Source organism: Labeo rohita, chromosome 19, assembly GCF_022985175.1.
Source record: "Labeo rohita strain BAU-BD-2019 chromosome 19, IGBB_LRoh.1.0, whole genome shotgun sequence".
Taxonomy (NCBI): domain Eukaryota; kingdom Metazoa; phylum Chordata; class Actinopteri; order Cypriniformes; family Cyprinidae; genus Labeo; species Labeo rohita.
In genome coordinates, this window is record NC_066887.1 from 8,112,394 (window position 1) to 8,133,231 (window position 20,838).

The 20,838-nt window shown below is 33.9% G+C and overlaps 1 protein-coding gene across 3 annotated transcripts in view; it reads right to left on the reverse strand.

Moving 5' to 3' along the window:
- gabbr1b (gamma-aminobutyric acid (GABA) B receptor, 1b) overlaps window positions 1-20,838 on the reverse strand; it is a 180,222-nt gene that overhangs the window by 102,322 nt on the left and 57,062 nt on the right. For all 3 annotated transcript variants that reach the window (XM_051136851.1, XM_051136850.1, XM_051136848.1), the window contains exons 3-6: window positions 18,217-18,281; window positions 17,772-17,910; window positions 9,426-9,611; window positions 9,310-9,327 (exon numbers count right to left, since the gene is read on the reverse strand). In XM_051136851.1, the coding sequence (XP_050992808.1) occupies window positions 9,310-9,327; window positions 9,426-9,611; window positions 17,772-17,910; window positions 18,217-18,281 (408 nt within the window). The remainder of the gene's footprint in view (window positions 1-9,309; window positions 9,328-9,425; window positions 9,612-17,771; window positions 17,911-18,216; window positions 18,282-20,838) is intronic.

Genomic DNA, 20,838 nt, shown 5'->3' on the forward strand with positions numbered 1-20,838 from the left:
AGATATTTCGTTATACATTTAGGTGTTGCTAAGGCCTTCTGATTTTTTCAAGGTTTTTCTGAAGTTTATTCAAGTGTGCTATTAGTATACTTCTTTTGAAGAAAAATAGGAAAATATAGTTGTAGTCTACTTTTTATGTACTTCTCAGAAATGCATTTTTATGTACTTCTCAGAAATATACTTGAAGGGACATTTAAGTATACTTGACTTATACTTAGAAAAAGTCTAAATATATTTGAGCAATATTGTTCTCTGAGAATCCATGTTTTCATTGTTATATGGTAGGGGGCACTATTATATATCTTCTGTACAGAAATTCTAAAACACAAGCGAAGAAGTAACCGAACCAACAGATGCTTCCACGCGATTTTAAAATGATCATCAGTCACAAAACAGCATCAAAACTGTAACGATGTGGAATAAAATGTGACCCATGAAGAGGTAATAATGACTGTCCAGCTTTGGTGTGTTGATCGACTCCATCTATGTTTTGATTATCATTCTGAATCTAATTCATAGTCTTTTTTCATCTTTTTGTTCAAAATGTTATTTCTTTTTTATTATTATTTATGAAACGTACCCACATTCTAGTTTTTATAGTAAAAAAAAGAGAATGCATAAAGCTAGAATAAAATGTTTTTTGTTTACAAGCAGATATCCTGTTCTTTCTTTTGATATTTTGTATGTTCAGATATTCATATAACAAAATATATACAAATTAATACCTAATAGCGACATAGTAGTATACTTAAAGTATGATGTAAAGTTCACTTAAAAAAACTTACGAGTATACTTGCAGTATATAACTACTAAACTAGTAGTTTACTGAGACTATACTTCAAAGTGTACTAAAAATGCTACAAGTATTTAATTAGTAAACTATCAGTATACCTATAAGTTCACTTTTAGTATAGTTGCAGTACAAACTAAAAAAGATAAAAACTAGTTGTGTACTCAAAGTTTACTACTGTTATACTTAAATGTATATTTTTATTTACTAGAAAGTGGGCCAATTTAGTCCCAAGGAGTATTGAAATACACTTACAAGTATACCACTAGTCCACTGACATTTACTACATACAGTATACTTAATAATTTTCTTGAACTTCACTTAAGTATACTTAACATTTAGTATAATGAAATAAACTTGAAGTATACTTCTTTTTGGTGAGGGTTCTGACAGTGTTCTAGCTGTATCTAAGGTTATCTATTTTACTAGGAGTGGCTAGGATTGTTTGGCTTGTTGCTAGGCATTGCTAGGTTACTCTAGATGTGACTAGGCTGTTTTGGCTGAACTAGGAACTAGACTACCCTTACCAAAGAAGTATACAAGAAGTATTTGAGCAATATTGCTCAAATATATTCAGTTTTTCAATATTGCTCCAATATATATACTAAACTACTAGTTTAGTAGTTTTATAGAAGCATCTGTTGTTTCAGTTTCTTCTTTGCTTGTGTTTTGGAAATTCTGTACAGAAGATGTGTAATAGTGCCCCCTACCATATAACAATGAAAATATGGATTCTCAGAAAACAATACTGCAAATATATTTAGACTTTTTTTTAAATCAAGTATACTTGAATGTAATTTAAGTATATTTCTGAGAAGTACATAAAGCACATTTCCGAGAAGTACATAAAAAGTAGACTGAAAGTATACTTTCCTATTGATAATCAAAATGGTAATCCTAATTATTCCTAATGATAATCAAAATGGAGTTGATCAACACCCCAAAGCTTGACATTCATTATTACCTCTTCATGGGTTGACATTTTATTCCATAACGTTACACAGTTCTATGGTTTTGATGCTGTTTTATGTCTGATTATCATGTTAGATTACATGTGGAAGCATCTGCTGTTTCGGTTTCTTCTTCGCTTGTTTTTTTTTTTTTTTTTTTTTTGGGAAATTCTGTACAGAAGATGTGTATCATATGTTGCGGTGTTGCTAGGGTGTTCTAGTTGGTTGCTAGGGTCTTCTGACTGTTTTCTAGGTATATCTAGGGTGATATGGTTGTTGCTAGAAATTTCTAGGGTTTTTTAGCTGGTTGCTAGCCATTTAATTATACATTACTGTGTTGCTAAGGCGTTCTAGCTGGTTGCTAGGTGGAACTAGCAACTATTTCTAGCCAGTTACTAGGCATATCTACAGTGTTGTTGCTAACTGAACAATTCCTATCAGCATCATTAGCATTTTGTGTCGTGTGACCTCTTAGATGGATTGACTTATTGTTTGCAACTGAATGATTTCCGTCTGTGGCCAAAACAGCCTTAAGTAATGACACACATTATGGATTACACAGTACAAATGTGATCTGTAACACTTAAAGGTACGTATAGATCAGTACAGCCACTGCTGTGCAGGTTATCATGGCTGCTGGCAGAGGCAGGTGACGGCAGAAAGCATGTGATAACCTGGGAGTGCGTTTCCAGCCAGGTAAAAACTGTGAGAAAACACCATTTACTAAGTAGATGTAGCGCATAAATCATCTACTCTTCCCATCCCTCCTCCTAAATTGCTTTTTCTCTACCATCCTATCTCTCTTTTCCCACAACCCCCTACTTTTGTGCCCCCTCTTGCTTTTCCCTTCCTCTCTCTCCATCTCATTTCCCCTCCTTCATTTTCATCCTCCTCTCCTCTCTCATTTCCTGCCGGCCGGCCTTCCATCACCCTCTCTCTCGGTGTGCAGACATCACTGCCATATTGGGACAGTGACACCTCCATTAATCAATTTAGCAAACACCACGGGCTGATCTGCACAGAGTGTCACGCACACGCGCACATGCCAAAACATCCAGGACGAGTATCTACAATTCATTCACCTCGATCTAGCCCTGTGGAAGTCAAGGTCATGCAGTTCCATGGGGAATCCATACATCATGTAATATCAAGCAGTGGCATGTTGGATTATGCACCTCTGGATGGTACAATCCTGTTTCCTGTGGGGTTATTAAATTAATTTTTCACATTTAGCATATGCATACAGGGGCTCTGGTTGGTGAGTACTGTATGATAGACAGTCTCATTTACAGGATGCTCTCTGTGCACTCAATACTGCCATCTTCTGACATGATTTTAGTATTGCATTACAAAGATTAACTTGTCTAATGCTGCCCTCTTCAGGTTAGTAAAGGGACTCACTGACTGCTGAACGAAATGCTGCCCCCTTTTGACAGAAGAGTAGAATTCCTTCTTACTCTTTCATTTGATTAGAGAACTTCACAGTGCTTTATGCTCTATGATGCCACTGCCAGGTAGGGATGAATATTGTAAATTCCTTGGAAAAATAAATGGTTTCAAAAAAATGGTGCTTGTTTAAAACCAGAGGAATTTAAAGTCCAAAAAACAAACAAACAAACAAAAAAAAAACAACAACAACCCTGAATATAATGTTTTTCAACAATTAACTAAATGTTAAATGTCTATTCTAAAAGCAATGCATCCACATTCATATTTATGCCTTAAATGTATAGATCTTTTAGATAATTACTTCATGTAATTTGGGTGCTTATCTAATTTATTTATTCATGAGAGTGGTTTATATAATCTAAACTGTTTACTTCATCTTTATCCAACAATAAAAGATTGTGTATGGTCCAGAATTGCACATAATTATGTTGGATATTGTTTATAAATGCTGATATGTGCATGACAAGGTTTATAGATTAGGCCTGTCTGACTGTTGCAAATGTATTTTGTTACGACTTTGTGTTATGAATTTACTTATGAATAATAGATTGGAGATGTTTTTGCTTTGTGTTATAAGCCTTCCGCATGCCTATTTTTTCAGTGGTTTTCAAAAAGTGGTGGGGACAGAACCAACTTTTGGGAAAAAGTGATGATCCAATGTATCTATTGCTTGACTCGAAGCAATTTGATCCTGTACAACCTTTACGATCCCATATGGTTTATTAGTGTTGTGCAGTGGTGTTCTGAAATGAGGAGGCAAATTCCTCAAGTTTTTTTTTTTTTTTTTTAATCAAATGTAAATTTATGTCCCAGTCACATTTTCTTGGTTAAATAAAGACCAAAAAAAAAAAAAATCTATTTTATACTTTTATATTTAATATTTTTACAATTAAATTTTAGCCAAGTATGAATCTCATCAAGTTCGTGTTTTAAGCATTTAACTATTTATTACAAAATAATAACTAGAGTTGGGGTACTCGGACCTGTACTCAGACTTGAGTCCGGTCTCGAGTACAATTTTTAGCAGTTTGGACTTTGCATTTTTTACTCGGACGTGACTCGGACAATATTCCAAGTCCAGGGACAAATGCCACTAACTCGATGCATTATCACAAAAGTATTTGCATGTTTGTCCAGAAGACTACTTGAAAGCCGACGGGTTTATGTACGCACACACTCAAAGTGCGCTCACAGAACGCGCCTCTCAGTCAGTTAGCGAATGTTGAGTTCTTGAGTTCTCTTTCGCTTAAGTTCTGTTAAAGTTCTGTTATTGATACACACATGCTTGTCTTGGAGACTATTCATGTAAATGCAATCAGTTTTGTCTTAAGTCAGGGGTGTCCAAACTTTTTTTTAAAGGGGGCCAGATTTGATGACCTGGACACATCGGGGGGGCCGGATGCTTCTCCTATATATATAACAAAATAAAAATGTATTTGGCCTATATTTCATTACTCTCTTACATTACATTCAGTTGGCCTTTACACTACCAGACAAAAGATTTTTAATGAAGTCTCTTCTGCTCACCAAGCCTGCATTGATTTGATCCGAAGTACAGCAAAAACAGTACAATTCTGAAATATTTTTACTATTGAAAATAACTGTTTTCTATTTGAATATATTTTCAAAATGTAATTTATTCCTGTGATTTCAAAGCTGAATTTTTTGCATCATTACTCCAGTCACATGATGCTTCAGAAATCATTCTAATATTCTGATTTGCTGCTCAGAAAAAACATTTATTATTATTATTATTATTATTATTATTATGTTAAAAACAGCTGAGTAGAATTTTTCAGGTTTCTTTGATAAATAGAAAGTTCAGTAAATAGAAAATTACATTTTAAAATATATACAAATAGAAAGCAGTTATTTTAAATAGTAAAAATATTTCACAATATTAATGCTTTTGTGGTATTTTGGGTCAAATAAATGCAGGCTTGGTGAGCAGAAGAGAGGAAAAAACATTAAAAATCTGACTGTTCAAAACTGTTGACTGGTTTGTGTATATGTCCATATTAATAATAATCGGTATGAACATCATATCTGCCACAATACCACAGTTACTGTTACTAAAGTAAATCCATTGTAAATGTAGGTGATTTGTGGATTGAAAAGCATTCTAAGTGCATTGTTGTCGCACAAAGCTTATCCTGTTTTCCACGCAGCGCTGTTTCTTTTGTCTTTAAACTAGTTTAAATCTAAAGTAAACCTGAACAGTTGGGAGAAATACTGATGCTTCAAAATGCATCAAATCTTATTAACTTTAATAAGAATCTTTAATGTATACAGTGAAGATTTTGCAGTTTCATTTTTACTTCATGAAATGTCTGTAGTAGGCTGTTTCTGTAATAGCCTTCAGATAGGCCTATCTGAAAAACTGAAAAAAAAAAAAAAAAAAAACTTAAAATTTTTTTTATTATTTATTTATTTATTTTTTTTAAGATTTTATTTTTATAAATATTTCACATTTGTATTTTTGATGAATATATTTATTTATCCATTTGCTTGTAAGTAATACTTGGAGTTTACTTGCCTTCAGGAACCAAATGTTTTACTTGTATTAGTTTATTACTTTTTTGCTGTATTGAAATTATTATTATTATTATTTAAACATGGTGGCAGTTTCTGGCTTCAAAGGCCTGCCTTCGGAGGCAGCATTCCAAGGCAGCATACCTTTATTTTTTTAAGCAGTAGCTGCCAGTCGTCTTTTCTGACGCACAAACCTTCGGTGGGTAATGACATTGAGGTCTTTATGTATTATTAAAGCATTTATATATAACTGTATAAGATCGTTTTTCTACAAAATCTACAACCTAACCGTTAGGTAACCTAGCAACGGCGTCACGTTCTGCTGCCTCTGAAGTCTGTCCGAAACTGTTTCTAAAGTTTCCTTCGCAGCCTTCGAAGTCACTGCCTGATAAGGCTGCGAGGCAGCAAGGCAGCTGACTAGGCTTTCGGATGCAGCCAAGAAAAATATTTTTCTAACATCTTTGCGGCAATAGTTTTTATGGGTCCAAAACCACCTTGGGTGTGCATGATTTTATAATAATTCAATGGCCTGTCATCAATTAATCCTTACTTAATGTAATTTATTCTAATTAATGTAACTATAAATGCATTCAAAATAAAACAGGTGTGAGTTGGCTGTGACTTACGGAAATTATATGTAGTTCTTTTATAGCCTACACAGTGTGTGCTGCTGTAAAGACTATGTTTATCCCTCACAACCTAACTTTCATCCAAGACAAAAATTCAAAATGCCCTCTCTCAGGTCTAACCATTTGTTATATAAAACCCAAAACACACACAGCCACATACAGAGATAAGAGGTGCATTTTCTGCTTTTAAGGTCCCATTCACCACTCCTTTACCACCACCCTTGAATTTATACATTTACTATAATGATGAACAAAGTCAAGTCCCACCCTATAATCTTTCACATTCTAAAACCTGTTTCACTCTGAAATATGTCACAATACATAAGTCAGCCATAACTTCTGTTACAGGACTTTTTTGTTTGCTGTTTGCTAAGCAGAGCAGGGCACTAATTATGAGATGGTGTGATAACAAAAATCAAAATGGCAAGATCCAATAGAAGTTTGCTAGCTGTAAAGTTTAAAAACAGGGGTGTCCAAACTCGGTCCTGGTCCTTGGTTTAGCTCCAACTTGCCTCAACACACCTGCCAGGGGGTTTCTAGTATGCCTAGTAAGAGCTTGATTAGCTGGTTCAGGTGTGTCTAATCAGCCCTCCAGGACAGAGTCAGGGCACCCCTGGGTTAAAACAATGTTAAGATACTGACAAACAGTATTGTTTCCTTGGACTCGACTCAGACTCTGCCCTTTGGAACTCGGACTTGAGTTCGACTCGGCTCATTTTGGACTCGGACTCGTCTCGGACTCGATTGGTTAAAGACTCGGACTCGACTTAAGTGGACTCGAATCCAACACTAATAATAACTCAAGGCAGTAACAATTTAAACAATATATTTTGTTTGTGAACATTTTCTTCAGATCATCAGTCATCAAAGCTTGATAAATACTAGTCACAGACATGGAGATTTCCTTTCAATTTCACCAATCTGATTATCATGTTTTCATGCTATTTTAAGTCTTATTTTATACATAACAATTTGGTTATATCTGAGTGTGTGAGTTTTTTACTTACTTTGTTTAAATTGATCTTCCCATTAACACCATTATATTGTTCATTCAGACTGATTAACAATCGTGGAAGACGCACAAACGAAACCATTAAGCGGTCATATCCAGCCATATCACAATGGAGGCTTTGCCTCCTCTTATGTGACATTCCCCCATTCATTCTCAATTATCCCCCATCAAACCCACCGCACACTTTAAGGGGTCTGGTAAAACTCAGGGGAAGTGACAGAGACATGGACCAAGTAGGGTATTCCTGCACAACCGGAGGCTGCAATTTCAGGACCGCATTTCTAGGACCCTGTATTTTTTTTGTATTATTTAATTTTATTATTATTTTTTTTTTTGTATATGTACACTACCGTTCAAAAGTTTGGGGTCAGTAAGACTTGTAATAGTCTTTAAAGAAGTTTCTTATGCTCATCAAGGCTGCATTTATTTGATTAAAAATATAGAAAAAAAAACAGTAATATTGCAAAATGTTTTTACAATATAAAATAATGTTTTTTATTTTAACATACTTTAAAATAGAATTTATTCCTGTGATGAAAAGCTGAATTTTTATCAGCTGTTACTCCAGTCTTAAGTGTCACATGATCCTTCAGAAATCATTCTAATATGCAGATTTATTATTAGAATGATCAATGTTGGATAATATCAACAGTTGTGCTGCCAAATATTTTTTGGAACCTGTGATTTTTTTTTTTCAGGATTCTTTCATGAATAACAAGTTTAAAAGTACAGTGTTTATTCAAAATATAAATATTTTATAACAATGTAAATTATTTATTATTAACTTTTAATAAACTTTTAATTATTAACTTAATACATCCTTGGTGAATAAAAGTATTAATTTCTTAAAAAAAAAAAAAGAAACAATAAAAATGTACTGACCCCAAACTTTTGAACGGTAGTGTATGTATTAGCGGCTCATACTATTTAATAGCACTTGCTGTTCAATTCTGTATATTATTATTTTTAAGGAAATATGTAGTTGTTTAATTGTACTGTATACACTTAATTATTGTCCTAACTAACTCCTAACCCTAAACATACCTTTTAGTAACCCTCTTGAAACATTTAACCTAATTTATTTCAATATATTCTTTATATATTTTGGTTTTAAATTTAGTTTTCTTGGAAAGAAAGACTAGACTTTATTAGCTGCAGTGCAGCGCTTCATGTCTGATGTGTGACACACACTACAAAGTGCAGTAAACAGTAAAACAATTGAGCTACAAATGAGTGTTTATTAGTATGTTAATAAATGTAAGATAAGTTGAATACAAATACCAGTTTATAACATCCAGCAGGACAATGAACTGTTTTGCCAGCTCTTACATTTAAAAAAATGAATAGTTTCCATGGATCTAGTCTTTGCATCTGATTGTTTGATATTTGAATCAGGTCTCTTCTAGATGGCACTCTCACAAAAAACATGGGGTCCTAGAACTGTGGTCCTGAAAATGCAGCCTCCGGTTGTGCAGGAACATACTAATGGCGCAGACCCCCGCTGTAACTTTACCTGCTGGTGTTGCTGTTGGACAATGTCTCTTTAGAAAAACGAATGATTTATACACTTTTTAATGTTATATTTTGTAATATGTGCATTATTTTATTTTTGTACTACAGTTTTTTTCTCATCCAATATTTGAACTGCTTTAAATATTATTTAATAGTATAAATACTATTTGAGTTAAAACCAATATAGCCTATATATATATCCAAGTGGCCAATTTAATTTAAGTGAGAAAAAAAGAGGGTTTCAATCCAATGTTTGAAACCCAAAATTGACAAAATCTTCACTTCTAGTGCATTTGGTGTAAAATGGAAATGGAAGTTGTGTAATTCTTCTGTTTGGAAACTTCTGGATTATTAGTTATTTATAAAGGTTCAGTTTACTGCAAAGTAATTACATTACTGGTATTATCATACATTAGAATTCAAAAACATTCTTACCTGTATAATGTCTGTCATCTACATTATAAGCATAACACAAAAAGAGAATAACAAAATTATAAGTAATGAATAAAATATAAAACTGAGTTTAAAGGAACAAATACACTAATACTCACAGTGGCAGACAGGTTTTGGTGAGTCCCATTTGCCCAGCTTAGTACACTGAGTGCTGTTCCTTCCCACCAGGATGAAGCCCTCCAGACAGCTGTAGTGCAGAATCGTGCCCTCCACCGCTGGGCCTGGAGGGTGAACCGTCACACGGCCGTTCTCCAGAGACGTCCACACCCGCGCACATGGCAGCACTGACGAGCACACACACGCCACCGCGAACGGTCAGTTTTACAAATATATGCCATTCACAAACTGATTCTTTATAACCTCACTGATGCTTCAAAACTCTTGTGTTGACTTGATGCCAAAAGGTGATTTATGTTCATTTAGGATCTATGTTTCATGGAAGTTTTCCTTATAGGACTAATATGTTTTTATCTTATATTACCTTACTTTACCTTTATAAAGCATACAGTCTTACCATTCATTTTTTTTCTTGTCAGCAATGAAAAGATGGCAAGAACAGAACATATCACCCCGAGAGACCAATTATATAATGCACAATATGCTCAACAGCCATCTGTAATACTTTCCGTCAGGCAGTGATTATGTCTAATGCATCAGCGCTTTTGCGTCAACACCATTTTAAAACAGCACAGGATGGTTTAAAGGTTTGAATTGATAGCTGTTTTGGTATGCTTTATATATCTATATCTATATCTATCTATATATATATATATATATACATATATACACTGTGTGCAGAATTATTAGGCATGTTGATATTCTGGTCATATTTTTTTCCAAACACATTTTACCAATTCCAAACCACATCAGTCTTAATAACTACTGTCAATTTTGTATTTAATCATTTATATGTGATATATAATTGTCCGTGAAGGCTGGAAGTGAAAAACTCCTTATATTTAGGTGTGCATAATTATTAGGCATGTTTTCTTTTACAGATAAAATGAGCCAAAAAAGATATTTAACCCAGACTGAAAAGTCCAAATTATTAAATGCCCATGAGAAGAATGCAATACTAATGCATTACAAGAATTTGCAAAGTTAAGTCTTGACCATTGGACAGCGAAATGCTTGTTGTGTCTGCATGGTCAGAAAAAACAGGTGGAGAAGAAAAGATGGATGTTAACTGCAAAAGAATTAGGAATTAAGGTGAAGAATTAGGTGTGACACCATCAGGAACCGTTTCCAGTTCTCCAGCGCCACCATTTTCCAGAACTGCAACCTACCTGGAGTCTTCAGAAGTGCAATGTGTCAGGTTCTCAGAGACTTTGCTTGGTAAAAAATCCTAAAAAATGCTCCTGACTTAATAAGAATAACAAGCTGACGTGTTGTTAAATACATGAAGACATTTTTCTTTTTTCTCTTTTTTTTTATAGGCTTTATAGACAGATGAGTTGAGAGTGACTCTTGAAGGACAAGCATCACATCCTCTTGTACCTCTGATTCAAGAATTTATCTTCCAAAATCTGGCAGTAATTTTTGGGAGTTCATTTTAGTCCATCTCTGCAAGTCAGACTTTTCAGGATAGGAGACTAAACATGAACTCCCAAAACTTACTGCCAGATTTTGGAAGATAAATTCTTGAATCAGAGGTACAAGAGGATGTGATGCTTGTCCTTCAAGAGTCACTCTCAACTCATCCGTCTATAAAGCCTATAGAAAAAAAAAAAAAAAACTGTCTTCATGTATTTCACAACACGTCAGCTTGTTATTCTTATTAAGTCAGGGGCATTTTTTTGGGATTTTTTACCAAGCAAAGTCTCTGAGAACCTGACACATTGCACTTCTGAAGACTCCAGGTAGGTTGCAGTTCTGGAAAATGGTGGCGCTGGAGAACTGGAAACGGTTCCTGATGGTGTCACACCTAATTCTTCACCTTAATTCCTAATTCTTTTGCAGTTAACATGCATCTTTTCTTCTCCACCTGTTTTTTCTGACCATGCAGACCCAACAAGCATTTCGCTGTCCAATGGTCAAGCCTTAACTTTGCAAATTCTTGTAATGCATTAGTATTGCATTCTTCTCATGGGCATTTAATAATTTGGACTTTTCAGTCTGGGTTAAATATCTTTTTTGGCTCATTTTATCTGTAAAAGAAAACATGCCTAATAATTATGCACACCTAAATATAAGGAGTTTTTCACTTCCAGCCTTCACGGACAATTATATATCACATATAAATGATTAAATACAAAATTGACAGTAGTTATTAAGACTGATGTGGTTTGGAATTGGTAAAATGTGTTTGGAAAAAAAATATGACCAGAATATCAACATGCCTAATAATTCTGCACACAGTGTATGTGTGTGTGTGTGTGTACTTGGCCTAGCTTACTTTTAGGGTCAACTGTTCAGAATAGCACACTACTCTAGCTTGTTCAGCCTTGTGTATAATGTGCACTAATGTTCAGATGTCTAGAGTCAGTAAGATATTCAGCAAGGCTGAATTAAATTGATCAAAGGTGTCAGTAAAAACAATTATAATGCTAAAAAAAAGATTTATTTTGTATAAATGCTGCTCTTCTGAACCTTCTATTCATCCCAGAATCCTGAATAAAATGCATCACAGCTTTCACAGTAATATTAAGCAGCACAGCTGTTTTTAATATTGATAATAATAATGTTTCTTGAGCAGCAAATCAGCATATTAGAATGATTTCTGAAGGATCATGTGACACCGAAGACTGGAGTAATGATGCTGAAAATTCAGCTTTGCATTACAAATTACATTTTAAAATATACTAACACAGAAAACAGTTATTTTGACTTGTAATAATATTTCATATTATTTTTTTACTCTATTTTTGATCAAATAAATGCAACCTTTAAGCATAAAAGACTGTCGAACATGTTAAAAAATCTTACTGACCCCAAGCTTCTAAACAGTAGTATATTATGCAAATTATGGACACTGGAAATGGAAAGTTAAGTCAAGCAGCATTGTATTGTGGGATGTAGTATTCCACGAATACTGGATGACCTATTGTACTCCATTTGCCAATATGTGCATCAGATGAGAGCACACTTCATGGACTACTGTATCCCATGATGCAGTGCTGCTTGACTTAACCTTCCATCTCCAGTGTGATGAATATATCAAATCAGCCGCAGTTTTGCACACCACCTTGACTGTTTTAATATCATTATTTTTTATCTGAAACAGATGCTGAATTAATGAGGTCACATGACAGTAATGTAGCATACTACTGTCTGAAATGCTTGTCACTGTCTGCATAATATTATTTTGCATAATGTTGTAATTAAATTCCTCACAGTAGCAAACACTGTAGACTGTATACCACACACTATGCAATAATCCAGGGGTTTTAAATTTCTTATATGCCACATACACCCAATTATGATAATTTTAATGTGAGAGACTCCCACTCTGAAATTTAAAAGCCAGATATATGTATGCAGCAGACCCACTTTATACAGTGAAAATGGATATTTTAAGTAAGTGTAAAACATTATTTGGAGAATATTTCATTTCTACTGTTCATGTATTTTCTAATCACTATAGCATTGTACTTTTAGATACATTTTATATTTATTTATTTAAATGCATTTTTATTATTAACTTAAGGGGAGATGCTGCAGGCAAAAACACTGTTTTTTCATGGACCTGTCAAATTTGTTTTGTGCTTTAGTGCTTTTTGGTTTTGTATGTTTTTTTCAGACTAGTGGAAAGAATACATTCAAAAGACACTGTTAAGTGTTTATTTTATAGCACTTTATCTAGCTGTGTCAATAGATTTCAATTACAATATACAAAATGATTTTTTCTTCTACACTGAGCCATAAATCTCCACTTCAGTAACACTTACACACACCAAACTTTACATTTTTATTCCTGTCTATATCCTGAAGGTTTTCACAGAGGGATTTGTTCATATATAATTTGCTTGATTTTATACAACATTTTATTCCCCCCCAAAATTGTGAGAAGTACATTGTTTTCTGTCTGTTCTAAGTATTTTCGGAATTATGGAGTGACAAAATAAGATACCCCAAATTTCCCTGTAAAAATGTTTGACAAAAAAAAAAAAAAAATAATTCTGAAACTGACTTCCAGTGTTTAGATTTTTGTACTAGAAATGTATGCAAGTTAGCGCATATTTCATTAAATAATGCCTCAATTGCATATTTAAACCTAACATTTTAAAAAACTTGTAATACAAAAAATGTTTGCAATTATCAATGTAATCAATCAACTGGGTAAATAAGGCGATAACTATTAGGTTTTTTTTTTGTTTTTTTTTACCCTATTTACCTGCAGTGTCTCGCCTTAAGTACTTGTTTACTGGTTTAATCTGAATTTGTCAATTACTTATTTAAACACTGTTTTTCTTTTAACTTTTCCACTGACCCCCTCCCTTGCGGCCCCCTGGAGTCAGTTTGAATTTAGCTACACTAAGCGTTATGCTAATATTCTATTTCAAATATCACCATAATCATTAGTCACTTCATTTTGACGCACTGTTAGTGTGTAGTCTTAAGTCAATTAGCTTAATTTTTAGAACAGAAGTCAAAGAGAAGTTATGATTTAGATAGCTACAGTAGGTAAACAGTCTGTATGACTTACTACAAAAAAATCAACATATTTGACATTTTAAGACATGACCGCTGGTCTAGCAAACCAGATCTATCTGGATTCCTGATAAATAGGTTTCCTACTGTTCTCACAAAAACAGTGACAAAACATAGGCTTTGATACAGATATAATCTGAATTTTAATTAACTCAACAACACAAGAGAGACTTACACTTACATGTAACTCTTACTGGATGAGTTAAAGGGATAGTTCACCCAAAAATGAAAATTAGCCCATTATTTACACACCCTTCAGGCATCGTAGGTGTATATGACTTCCTTCTTTCAGACAAATCCAATCTGAGTAATATTAAAAAAATGTCCTGGCTCTTTCAAGCTATATAATAGCAACAGATGGTTGTTTCTCTTCAAATGGTCAAAACAAGTCCAATAAAGTGCATCCATCCATAATAATAATAATCTCTTTAATCTACACTGACCAAAATTATAAACGCAACACTTTTGTTTTTGCCCCCATTTTTCATGAGCTGAACTCAAAGATCTAAGACTTTTTCTATGTACACAAAAGGCCTATTTCTCTCAAATATTGTTCACAATTCTGTCTAAATCTGTGTTAGTGAGCACTTCTCCTTTGCTGAGATAATCCATCCACCTCACGGGTGTGGCATATCAAGATGCTGATTAGACAGCATGATTATTGCACAGGTGTGCCTTAGGCTGGCCACAATAAAAGGCCACTCTAAAATGTGCAGTTTTATCACACACCACAATCCCACAGATGTCGCAATTTTGAGCGAGCGTGCAATTGGCATGCTGTTGCCTGTGAATTGAATATTCAGTTTTCTACCATAAGCCGTCTCCAAAGAATTTGGCAGTACTAACAACCGGCCTCAAAACAGACCACGTGTAACCACACCAGCCCAGGACCTCCACATCCAACATCTTCACCTCCAAGACCGTCTGAGACCAGACACCCGGACAGCTGCTGCAACAATCGGTTTGCATAACCAAAGAATTTCTGCACAAACTGTCAGACACCGTCTCAGGGAAGCTCATCTGCATGCTCGTCGTCCTCATCGGGGTCTCAACCTGACTGCAGTTTGTCGTCGTAACCGTCTTGAGTGGGAAAATGCTCACATTCGATGGCGTCTGGCACTTTGGAGAGGTGTTTTCTTCACGGATGAATCCCGGTTTTCAATGTACAGGGCAGATGGCAGACAGCATGTATGGTGTCGTGTGGGTGAGCGGTTTGCTGATGTCAACGTTGTGGATCAATTTGTGAATAATATTTTGTGTATTTTTGGCCTTTTGTGTATATATTTTGGCTTTTTGTGTAAATAGAAAAAGTCTTAGATCTTTGAGTTTAGCTCATGAAAAATGGGGGCAAAAACAAAAGTGTTGCGTTTATAATTTTGGTCAGAGTAGCTTGCGCCAAGTGGTCATACACAGAAGCAGAGAAACACCCACCTATTGCCATGGATAGCCATGGAGAGCCAGGATAATTTTTAATATAACTCTGATTGGATTCGTCTGAAAGAAGGAAGTCATATACACCTAGGATGCCTGGAGGGTGAGTAAATAATGGGCTAATTTTCATTTTTGGGTGAACTATCCCTTTAAAGCTGCTGTAAATTTTAGTCACTAGCTAATTAAATGAACTAACTAAATTACATTAATGGTCTTCTCTATTTAAAAATCAAGGCCATGTGCTCAGTGTGGGTGAATATAAACACAGTACCTGACTAAAATGAAGGTCTGGAATAACTTTCATAAATTAGCTTTTACTGACAGTCACAGTCTTGAAAACATGCTCAGCTATCTGATGAACACATGCTGCACTAAATGTCCAGTAGGGTTGTGATAAGAATAGATATATACAATGAATTGTGAGTCATTTATGAATTACTAGCAAAAGTCTATGACAGACAGAGACAGCCTGAATAGACAAGGAGAGATGTCAAGTATTTCACATACTTACTATATTTAAACATAATGATGGAGAATTTATACTTCATTTGAGAACTATTCATTGTTGTTAATGTTAACTTCAACTTTTCAAATTCAAACTCTTCAAATTATAAAAATATATAATTTTTAATAATTCAGAAAAGACTGAAATAAAATTAGATAAATAATAATACATGATAATACATGATAAATAAATATTACTTGAAAACTTCAACTTAAAATGTTGCTTTGGTAGATAAAATAAGTTTAAGTTGAAATACTAAAATTACAACAAAATAAAAATGAAAATGGTAACACTTTACAATAAGGTGTCAATAGTTAACATTAGTTAATGTGTAAGTTAATATAAACGAACAATGAACAATACATTAATTACACTATTTATTAATCTTCGTTAATGTTAGTTAATAAAATACAGTTGTTCATTGTTCATATTAATTCACAGTGCATTAACTAATGTTAACAAGCACAACGTGATTTTAATCATGCATGCTAAAATTAGCATTAACTAATTAGTTCATATTAACTAATGTAGTTAACTAATGTTAACTAATGAACTGTAATGTTAACTAATTACTGTAAAGTGTTACCGTTAAAATAAAAACTAAATAGAAATATTTAAAAATAATAATAATAAACAATAGCAAAATTAACTAAAATTAAAATGAAAACTGTAAATATAAAAACAAAAGCTTATTCAAAATATTAATAAATAGCATAACAGTATATAAAAATAATACTAAAATAACACTGGATCTATAAAAACCAAACACTTTTACTTTAACTCACATTTCACATTTCCAAGTCAAAAATTTTACTCTAGTTCATTCAGACCTCTTAGTATTATTTAATATATTTGCCTTAAAGGAGAAGTTCATTTTCAGAACAACAATTTACAGATAATGTACTCACCCCCTTGTCATCCAAGATGTTAATTTCTTTCTTTCTTCAGTCGTAAAGAAATTATGTTTTTTTGAGGGAAACATTTCAGGATTTTTCTCCATATAATGGACTGATATGGTGCCCCAGGTACATTGGTGCATCGTATTTTCTCCCTCAACTTCAAAAATCATTTCAAAATCATCTTACAACACTGCAGAAGTACCGACCCAGTCTTTGCAAAGTGAACATGCAAAGAAGAAAAAGGTAAAACAGCGATATAGGGCAATTTTGAAGTTGGAGGGAGAAAATACGATCTGAGTTTTTCAACATACCCTTCAGGGAAGAGTTCAGGGAAAGCAAGACAAGACAAGCATTTTACATTAAAAAGTATAACAATTGCATTATTTTTATGAAAATAACAGATCGTTTCGCTAGATAAGACCCTTCTTCCACAGCTGGAATCGTTTACAACCGCATTTGGGATCGTTTGAGGCTGCATTTAAACTGCATTTTGGAAATTCAAACTCAGGGCACCATATCAGTCCATTATTTGGAGAAAAATCCTGAAATGATTTCCTCAAAAAAACATAATTTCTTTACGGCTGAAGAAAGAAAGACATGAACATCTTGGATGACAAGGGGGTGAATACATTATCTGTAAAAAGTTGTTCTGGAACTGGACTTCTTCTTTAACATCATGCCTTAGCTCTTTAGTTCGGCTCCCAGCTGAACATTTATGGAGTCACATCACTGGCCTAAAGCAATTTTTTTTTATTATTTTTATTTCTGAAAATGGATGAACTTGGTCTGATTAAACAGGCTGTCACATAAAATTACTGTATGGAAAAAGGGAGGCAAAATGTCACAATGTCAAAGCCAAAAAAATAGTAAATGTGGAGACAATTCACTTTCACTCAAGTCTGTTCTGTGTAGACACATTTTAGACCTTTGCAGGAAACATAAGGGAGAGTTAAACGTACAGCATTTGCTGTGCTGGTTCACGTCAGTCCATGTACCGTCAGGGAGGCACTTCCTGACCTTTGGTCCCACGATCACTCTGTTCCCTCTGCAGATATACTCAATCTCATAATCCACCGGCAACACCTGAACACTGCGGATCTGCGTTCAGACAGAGAAAAGTTACAACAAATTAAAATGCTAATACCATCCAAAAGGTAGAAGTGAGTAAGATCCTTTCTGAAGAATCATGTGACACTGAAAACTGGTACAATGCTGAAAATTCAGCTTTGCATACCAAGAATAAATTACATTTTAAAATACATTACAGTAGAAATCAGCTATTTTAAATAGTAATAATATTTCACAATATTACTGTTGTACTGTATAATTTAAAAAACCTTACTGACCTCAACCTAGATATTCATCTTTAATATAATAAATTACTAAGAAATTAAATCTTCACACCTGTTCCTGTGTCAGACCTCTGTATCTGATCCCTCCGTCTCTTGGCGGGCGAATAATAGTACAACCTGATGGAAAAAAATGTGTAAATAATCAAAAGATAATCATGCTATCTGAAAGAAGTCTGTGAAATAATACTACCACATTCATTTATCACATCATTTTGTCCATTAGATGGCGCACTCTCCTTTCTAAACATGTTGCTCAGAAAGCGCGACAGCCATGATGGAAGCTCTTGTGAGTCCTTTAATCCTTCAACTCACCATTCCTGGCACTATGGTGAAATAGGATGGCTATATGTTATCCTCCATTTCACAAGACAAAAGAAATAATCTGAACTACCTCTACAGTGGATTCTCTGGCAGAGTACATTTTAATCACTACAAATGTAGCCCTATATAGTACTAGTAAACTCAAGAGTGCTAATTTTCCATTATATTTGAGTCATTCATGCCTCTAATCTGTGTAAATGTCTGAGTGTCCTCTGGGCTCACGGCTCTGCCGGGGATTTGCTGTCAGAATGAAAGAGCGCCGTAGCTGTAGCCTGTTATTACAGCCCGGTTCACCTACAGTGTCAGCAGCTAATTACAGTCATCGCCAAACCCAGCGCCCAGGGGCAAGACAGACCAGCATGACTGTGTGCGCTTGTGTGTTCACACGTGCATTTGTGTGTTAGAGCCATTTTGTGTGTGAGGGTATTTTTAGGGACAAAAACATGAGCAGCATTATCAAAATCAAATGCTGCCATCGGCTTGCTGAAGAGACTCTAGAGTCATTTGAAATGCCAAGCCTACACTGCACAACATGCATTCTGGCATTTTGTGTGACTGCATACTGTATTCAGGAAGACCACGTACACATTGCTGCTAAATATGGCTGTCACTCCTCTGCTGAATACTCCATCTGGTTCTGTATGTGGAACAGGTCAGGATGGTCAACTAGTCTTCAACAACGGCACTTTTTAGGTTTGATTTTTTTAAAGGTGTGGTTTAAAGGGAAAGAATTTTGAGCTGGATTATCATTCTTAAAGGTATAGTTTACCCAAAAATGAAAAGTACCCCATGATTTATTCACCCTCAAGCAATCTTAGGTGTATATGACTTTCTTCTTTCAGATGAATGGAATCAGAGTTATATTAAAAAATGTCCTGGCTCCTCCAAGCTTTATAATGGCAGTGAATGGGTGTTGAGATTTTGAAGTACATCCATCCATCATAATAAGTACTCCACACAGGTCCAGGGGGTTAACAAAGGCCTTTGAAGCAAATCGATGCATTTGTGTAAGAAAAATATCCACATTTAAAACTCTAATCTCTGCCTTACGCTAACTGTTAAATGCACGTTTATGAGAGTGGCGTTCCAGCGGATGATGTAGGATATACAGTTTCTTACACAAACGCATTGATTCACTTCAGAAGGCCTTTATTAACTCCCTGGAGATGTGTGGAATACTTTTTACAATGGATGGATGCACTTTTTTGGGCTTCAAAATCTCAACACCCATTCACTTCCATTATAAAGCTTGGAAGAAACAGGACATTTTTAATATACCTCCGATTCGTCTGAAAGAAGAAAGTCATATATACCTCACCGTTCAAAAGTTTGGGGTCAGTACATTTTTATTGTTTCTTTTTTTTTTTTTTTTTTTTTAAGAAATTAATACTTTTATTCACCAAGGATGTATTAAGTTAATAATTAAAAGTTTATTAAAAGTTAATAATAAATAATTTACATTGTTATAAAATATTTATATTTTGAATAAACACTGTACTTTTTAAACTTGTTATTCATGAAAGAATCCTGAAAAAAAAATCACAGGTTCCAAAAAATATTTGGCAGCACAACTGTTGATATTATCCAACATTGATCATTCTAATAATAAATCCGCATATTAGAATGATTTCTGAAGGATCATGTGACACTTAAGACTGGAGTAACTGCTGATAAAAATTCAGCTTTTCATCACAGGAATAAATTCTATTTTAAAGTATGTTAAAATAAAAAACATTATTTTATATTGTAAAAACATTTTGCAATATTACTGTTTTTTTTTCTATATTTTTAATCAAATAAATGCAGCCTTGATGAGCATAAGAGACTTCTTTAAAGACTATTACAAGTCTTACTGACCCCAAACTTTTGAACGGTAGTGTACCTAGAATGGCATTTTTGCTAATTAAAATAAAGCTTAAATAAAATTAAACAGAAATATTAGATAAATTTCAAATGAACCAAAATGAAAAATTTAAATGTTGCCTTTGCAATATCTGAAATATGTTTAAGTGTGAATTCAATTACTAACGAGAAGTAAATAAAAATAGAAATAGAAATAGAAATAATTTATATCTAAATATTTAAATCTAGAAATATTAAAATAGTAAAAACACATACTGTAACAAAATTACTACAGCAAAATTGATTACAGCATATACTATAAAAATGAATAAAATTAAAATGAAAACTGAAAATCTAAAAATAAGCTAATTGAAAATATGAATAAAAACTACAACCATATTTAAATGTCTCATTTGTATATATAATAGATGTATATATGTATATACAAATGTCTCTGGCCATTTAAATATCAGCAACTGCACCAAATTGCATATTTTTACAAAAATTATTA